General features: G+C 38.2%; 1 protein-coding gene across 1 annotated transcript; it reads right to left on the bottom strand.

Annotated features, from left to right (window-relative positions):
- Positions 1-4601: 4601 nt before the first annotated feature.
- LOC120363037 (pre-mRNA-processing factor 40 homolog A-like) lies at positions 4602-7612 on the bottom strand. The gene is given in 2 exon segments (XM_074390916.1): positions 4602-7226; positions 7411-7612. Coding segments are annotated over 2 exon segments (2718 nt in total). The 5' UTR covers positions 7580-7612; the 3' UTR covers positions 4602-4677.
- Positions 7613-7897: the final 285 nt, after the last annotated feature.

Here is a 7897-nt window from a genome sequence, read left to right as displayed (position 1 = left end):
AGGTTCTCTGAACTGCTGCAAACACATATCAGTTTACTCTGTACGTTGAATGCCCACATTGACAACCATTCTGCTAGATACCTCCGTTTTGGTTTTAGAGCCAGATATTTCTCATTACACCCTGTATTCCCGTCCACTCTGGAATGTCCAAACGCAGCCTTTAGAATAAACGTGTTTCTAACTCGCAGAATCTAAACATAGATGCAACTTCCTAAAAGGATCCAAGACAAAGCAGACCGGTTTGTAAGAAGCCAGTCTTCTGTGTTTTAAAGGCATTCTTACTGCTATCTCTTATACGCCATTATAAGGCTATAATTGACGTTTCTATATTCTCCAAAGAAAGGGTTTCTGAACTGCTGCAAACACACATCAGTTTAACTCTTTAGGTTGAATATAAACATTGACAACCATTCTGCTGGATATCTCCTTTGTTGTTTTAGAGCCAGATATTTCACATTACAGCCTGAACTCCCTTTCACTCTGGAATGTCCAAACGCAGCTTTTAGAAGAAACGTGTTTCTACCTCGCTGAAACTAAACATAGATGCAAGTTCGTAAAAGGAACCAACACACATCACATCAGTTTGTAAGAAGCGGGTCTTCTGTGTTTTCAAGGCATTCTTACTGCTAACTCTTATATGCCACTATAGGGCTGGAAATGACTGTGTCTACATTCTCTAAAGAAAGGATTTCTGAACTGCTGCAAACACACATCTATTTAACTCTGTAAATTGAATGGACACACAGGCAACCATTCTGCTCGATAGCTCTGCTTTTGTTTTACAGCTAGATATTTCACATTACAGCCTGAACTCCCTTTCACTCTGGAATGTCCAAACGCAGCTTTTTGAAGAAACGTGTTTCTAACTCCCTGAATCTAAACGTAGTTGCAATACCCAAAAAGGAAACAACACACAGAAGATCAGGTTGTAAGAAGCGGGTCTTCTGTGTTTTCAAAGCATTCTTACTGCAAACTCTTATATGCCACTATAGGGCTGGAAATAACTCTTTATACATTCTCCAAAGGAAGGGTTTCTGAACTGCTGCAAACACACGTCAGTTTAGCTCTGTAAGTTGAATGGACAGATTGACAACAATTCTACTAGATAGCTCCGCTTTTGTTTTAGAACCAGATAATTCACATTACAGCCTGAACTCACTTTCACTCTGGACAGTCCAAACGTAGCTTTTGGAAAAAACGTGTTTCTAACTCACTGAATCTAAACATAGTTGCAACCTCCTAAAAGGAACCAAAACACAGCAGATCAGTTTATAAGAAGCGGGTCTTCTGTGTTTTAAAGGCATTCTTACTGCTAACTCTTTTTTGCCACTATAGGGCTGGAAATGACTGTTTCTACATTCTCTAAAGAAAGGGTTTCTGAACTGCTTCAGAAACACATCAGTTTAACTCTGTAAATTGAATGCACACACTGACAACCATTCTGCTAGATAGCTCCGCCTTTGTTTTAGAGCCAGATATTTCACATTAGAGCCTGAACTCCCTTTCACTCTGGAATGTCCAAACGCAGCTTTCGGAATAAACATGTTTCTAACTCGCTGAAACTAAACTTAGATGCAACTTTCTAAAAGGAACGAAGGCACAGCAGATCAGTTTGTAGGAAGCGGGTCTTCTGTGTTTTCAAGGCATTCTTACTGCTAACTCTTAAATGGCACTATAGGGCTGGGAATGACTGTTTCTACATTCTCTGAAAAAAGGGTTCCCGAACTCCTGCAAACACACATCAGTTTATCTCTTTAAGTTGAATATACAAATTGAAAAACATTCTGCTAGATATGTTCTTTTTTGTTTTAGAACCAGATATTTCACATTACAGCCTGAACTACGTTTCACTCTTGAATGTCCAAACGCAGCTTTTGGAATAAACCTGTTTCTAACTCGCTGAAACTATCCATAGATGCTGCTTCCTAAAAGAAACAAACACACAGCAAATCAGGTTGTAAGAAGCGGGTCTTCTGTGTTTTCAATGCATTCTTATTGCTAACTCTTATATACCACGATATAGCTGGAAATGACTGTTTCTACATTCTCTAAGGAAAGGGTTTCTAAAATGCTGCAAACACACATCAGTTTAACTCTGTAAATTGAATGCACACACTGACAACCATTCTACTAGATAGCTCCGCCTTTGTTTTAGAGCGAGATATTACACATTACAGCCTGAACTCCCTTTCACTCTGGAATGTCCAAACGCAGCTTTTGGAAGAAACGTGTTTCTAACTCGCTTAATCTAAGCATAGTTGCAACTTCCTAAAAAACAACAACGCACAGCAGATCAGTTGGTAAGAAGCGGGTCTTCCGTGTTTTAAAGGCTTTCTTACTTCTAACTCTTATATGCCATTATAGGTCTGGAAAGGACTCTTTCTACATTCTCTAAAGAAAGGGTTTCTGAACTGCTGCAAACACACATCAGTTTAACTCTATAGGTTGAATAAACATTGACAACCATTCTGCTATATAGCTCCGGTTTTGTTTTAGAGCCAGATATTTCACATTGTAGCCTGAACTACCTTTCACTCTGGAATGTCCAATCGCAGCTTTTGGAATAAACGTGTTTCTAACTCGCTGAATCTAAACATAGATGGAACTTTCTAAAAGGAACCAACACACATCACATTAGTTTGTAAGAAGCTGGTCTTCTGTGTTTTAAAGGCATTCTTACTGCTAACTCTTATATTCCACTATAGGGCTGGAAATGACTCTTTCTACATTCTCCAAAGAAAGGGTTTCTGAACTGCTGCAAGCACACATCTGTTTAACTCTGTAAGTTGAATGCACACATTGACAACCATTCTGCTAGATAGCTCCATTTTTTTTTAGAGCCAGATATTTCACATTGCTGCCTGAACTCACTTTCACTCTGGAATGCCCAAACGCAGCTTTTGGAAGAAATTTATTAGTAACTCGCTGCGTCTAAACATAGTTACAACTTCCTACAAGGAAACAACACACAGCAGATCAGTTTTGTAAGAATCGGGTCTTCTTTGTTTTCAAGGCTTTCTTACTTCTAACTCTTATATGCCATTATCGGGCTGGAAATGACTTTTTCTACATTCTCCAAAGAAAGGGTTTCTGAACTGCTGCAAACACACATCAGTTTAGCTCTGTAGGTTGAATGCACCCTTTGACAACCATTCTGCTATATAGCTCCGTTTTTGTTTTAAAGCAAGTTTTTCACCTTGCAACCTGAACTCCCTTTCGCTCTGGAATGTCCTAAGGCAGCTTTTGGAAGAAACGTGTTTCTACCTCGCTGAATCTAAACACAGATGCAACTTCCTAAAAGGAACCAACACACAGCAGATGAGTTTGTAAGAAGCGGGTCTTCTGTGTTTTAAACGCATTCTTACTGCTAACACTTATATGTCACTATAACATTGGAAATGACTGTTTCTACGTTCTCCAATTAAAGGATTTCTGAAGTGCTACAAACACTCATCAGTTTACCTTTGTAAACTGAATACACTTATTGATAAACATTCTGCTAGATAGCTCCATTTTTGTTTTAGAGCTAGATATTTCACATTGCAGCCTGAACTCACTTTCACTCTTGAATGTCCAAACGCAGCTTTTGGAGGAAACGTGTTTCTAACTCGCTGAATCTAAACATAGTTGCAACTTCCTAAAAGGAAACAACACACAGCAGATCAGTTTGCAAGAAGCGGGTCTTTTGTGTTTTTTTTTTTTCACTAGAAGAGAAGGTTTAATAATTGATAAAAATATACAAAAATATTCAAATCAGAAATGCTTTAGAATGTGTACCACGAAGTCAATGCTTCTCAGTGAGTAGGGGAGGCAAAATATTTCCTCAATAGCAGGGGAAAAGAAGCCAGAGAAAGACTGAATTTAGAAAAAAAAGACAACTGTTAAAGAAAATGTTTAAGTCCATTTTTTTTTTTAAGACAGGGATATTGCAACTATCACTTAAAGTCTGGTGGCACATTCTTTAGTAGGTCCTTAAGGCAATATATTTAAATTATTTTACATTTTGATTTGATGTTAAAGTTTTTTTTTTAAACATCACCTCAAAATAGACGCTCAAAATAATGCCCTCACAATAGCCTTTTTAAAATGTATTCAGATGTTTGATAAAAAATAATGGTGGCTTTATTATAGTGGTGCTCATTAGCACCACTATAATTAGGGGTCTACCAAGTTTCCAGCAAAAACACCTATTTCTTAGGAGTTTCACCATGAAAGATCACATTGGCTTTAATCAGTTGTGTAGTGCTCAAAAAAGCAGTTTTATCAGTTGCTGGTGCTTTTTTTGTACTAATGTATTATCAAAAAAATTTTCATTATATCTTCAAAATCCAGCTTCTATAAAGTAAAGTAAATCAAATCACCTCATGACTTAGATTTTAGAACAAAGTAGAGACATCTGCAGTTATCAGTAAATTGCCACCTTTAATCCATCCTACAGTGCCCTGTGAAAGGGTCACAGAAAGACAGTTATGACTGTATGAAAATATGATTCTTGATACAGAATCAAAGTTATTTTCAATTTCCTTTGCTTTTATAAAGTCCATGATAACAATACCTAAATGCACTTTTTTTCCTGTGATACAATTAAAACCCATTGTTATTTCAGTTGAACTTAAAATATAGTCCCTGGTCTGAATTAGACTTTAAATCATACTGTAAACATATATTTGGTATAATTTATTGATCATCATCCAGTTTCTCCAAAAGGGTTCTTCTGCACTTTTCCAATTCCCCTTCACTCAGTTCACTGCCAGAAATATCCCAATTACCAGAATCCTTTCCAGTCTTTTTCTTAGGCGATTTGTGTTTTGATTCTGATCTTTGTCTAGTTCTGTCTTTTTCACTTTCCCAATCTTTTTCTTTTTTATCCTTCTCTCGCTCAACATCGTATTCTGGAGAGTCAGATTTATGTCTCTTTTTCTTACTTTTCTTCTTATGCTTTTTTGACTTTTTATAACTTCTTTCAGACTCTGCACTAGAAGAATGTTCTGAAGCAGAATGAGACTCTGATCGTTGTCTTTTTTTCTTTGAATGGCTATCATCATCATCTGAATCTGACCCCGATCGAGAGCAGGAACGTTCCCTATGATGTTTTTTAGATTTCTTAGAATGTTTTTTGTTCTTTGAATGATGATGCTGACATTCATGCTCAAGCACATGCATAAAATCTTTAAATATTCGCTTTCTTTCAGATTCTAGAGTTATGTCCTCAAATGCTGGCTCTTTTACAAATCTCTCACGGATATCTTCCCAGACAGCATCCAATTCTATTGGAGGAGCAGCTTGTTTTAACATACTCTTAAATGCAGATTCTTTTCATTTCATCTTCCGAGCCTCCTCTTTTTCTCTTTCACGTTCACGGGCTTCTGCCTTTTCGAGTAAACTATTGAAAGCCAATTTGATATTTCCAGCATCTAATGTAGTTGATCTTTTAGTTGAACTAATTATTGCCACAAAATCTTCAAAAGTGGTATTTACTTCAACTACAAATCCTTTATCCTTTAGAATGTCTTTTATTATCTTCTTCTCATCATGATAACGTGCTTTAAGATCCTCAACACAAAACTTGAAAAGATCAAGTGCAGTTGATCCTAATGAAAAAACAGGCTGACCAAGCATATTAGTGATTCTAATGTCAGAACTAATAGTTGGATACAATTCCATCCAAGATGACATAGAATGTAGTTGTCCATGTTCATGTAATTCATCTAAAAATATCTGGAAGGATTCCCGATTTTTTCGCTGTCATCTCCTTTCTCTTAGCAAACTCTTCTGTTTTTCTTCTTCTTCTTCCTTTTCTAAAGCCCGAATGTGTTCTTCAAAGCAAATTAATGCATCTTCTTTGTCCATGTTTTGTAACTCCTCATCTTCTGCAAAAGTTGGATTATCCATCAGATACTGCTGGGCTTCAGACCAAGTGGTAGAGTATGTTACATTAGCCATGTTGTCAAGTATGTTTTTTAAGGCTTCCCAGTTTCTCTTTCGCAATTGCTTTGCTTGTTCCTTTTCCTTTTTTGAAAGAAAGAACAAAACATCTTCATAGATTTCAAGATGATCACGTTCTGATATTGCATTCCAAACTTCCATCTCTCCAAACATTTGCTCTGCTTTTTTTTATCTAGTTGTGGAAGTCATTTTCTCATGATTTTCAAGAAAACACTGAAAGGACTCTTTAGCCTCTTTGTACTTTGATCTTGCTTCTTCTTTTTCTGTCTGGACTTTATAGGCATTAAAGGCTTGCTTTTTTTCACTTAACTTTGCCAAAGCACTGTACCGTGGATCATTAATAATCATTTTCATAGCTTGCTCCCATGAAGCATTCGATGGTACCCGCTTTTCTTTCAATAATTCTTTAAAGGCTTGCTTTGCCTCCTCCTTTGTATTCCAAGTATATGTTTTCTTTGCTGGTTGGCTCTCCTCCTCTTCTTTTTTGGGAGTAAAATCAGCTATAGTTTCTTGCTTCGATGTTTCTTCTCCAGTATTACTGGATACTTCCACACTTTGATCCTGAATAGCAGGGGTACTAGTAAGTTGTGCTTGTTCCTCAGTTGAAATAGTTACTCTATTCTCATTATCTACAACAGTAGCAACAATGGAAGTAACTTCTGGCTCAGGAACAACTGGAACAGTTCCACTGACAGTATTAGAAGTAGAAGTGGAAGCATTAGCATTGGCCGCAGCAGCAGCAGCTGCTGCTTCTGCAGCAGCCATGGTGCTCATTGTCGTTGGAATTTCTGTTGTAGGGACTGGGGCTGTTGACGTTGTCGTGCACTCTTCTTGTTTACTGCTTTCTTCAGCTTTGATCATTGCATGCAGGTTTGATTTTGTAATAAGACTTCCAGCAACAACGGTATTCTGGTATCCTTCGAGATCCTCAAGTTCTTTACGTTTGGCCCAGCAAAATTCTTCTGTTTGAGAATTGTAATAGTAAGGCTTTCCAGAATCTGATTTGTATTCCTTCTAGGGGCATTTAGATAAGAGTTGCTCAGCAGGTGTTTTAAGATCATCTGGTTTCTCCCAGGTAGACTGTTTGGTTTCAATGTTGTAGTAGTAAGTCCTTCCATCAGGTGATTTATGTTCGGTCCACATAGATTTTGCACCAGATGCTGTACCTGCTGCTACATCCATACTATTTACTCCTGGCGGTAAGGCAGGCTGCATGGAAGGTGGACACATATGAGACATCATCATTCCAGGCATTACTGATGACATCATTCCAGGCATCTTCTCCCTCAGAGATCTCTGTAAATTCTGGAGGTGAAAACTAGTTTATCCTGTTTTACCTGACAAACGAATCCGCAAGTCCTAAATCAAATACAGCCGAATATCCTTGATTGGCCCAATGGAAACAGAAGGCCCCAGAAAAGAGAGAAGCATCTGGCAGTAGCAAATTGTTTTATTTTATTTTTTGTCCCTTTGGTGGCCCTCCCACAGAGGGCATCATCTGAGGCATCATTCCCTGAGGGACAGGAGGCATATTTGCTCTCTGATTCATAGGGTGCATTCCCATCGGGGCATAATGCATGCCACGGCGCCCCATCATGAGGCCTCCACGCTCAGCTCCCGTCCCTGGCCTCATCGTCGGGCTCAGACTGCTCCGAGGACGGCCACTGCCGCTACCGGGTCTTCTGTGTTTTAAAGGCTTTCTTACTTCTAACTCTTATATGCCATTATAGGGCTAGAATTGACTGTTTCTACATTCTCCAAAGAAAGGGTTTCTGAACTGCTGCAAACACATATCAGTTTAACTCTGTACGTTGAATGCATACATTGACAACCATTCTGCTATATAGCTCCGTTTTTGTTTTAGAGCCAGATATTTCACATTGCAACCGGAACTCCCTTTCACTCTGGAATGTCTCAACGCAGCTTTTGGAAGAAACGTGTTTCTACCTTG

The sequence above is a fragment of the Saimiri boliviensis genome, chromosome 21 (assembly GCF_048565385.1).
Source record: "Saimiri boliviensis isolate mSaiBol1 chromosome 21, mSaiBol1.pri, whole genome shotgun sequence".
NCBI lineage: Eukaryota > Metazoa > Chordata > Mammalia > Primates > Cebidae > Saimiri > Saimiri boliviensis.
The sequence above is the reverse complement of the archived record's forward strand: the minus strand, read 5'-3'. Positions and strand labels throughout refer to the sequence as shown.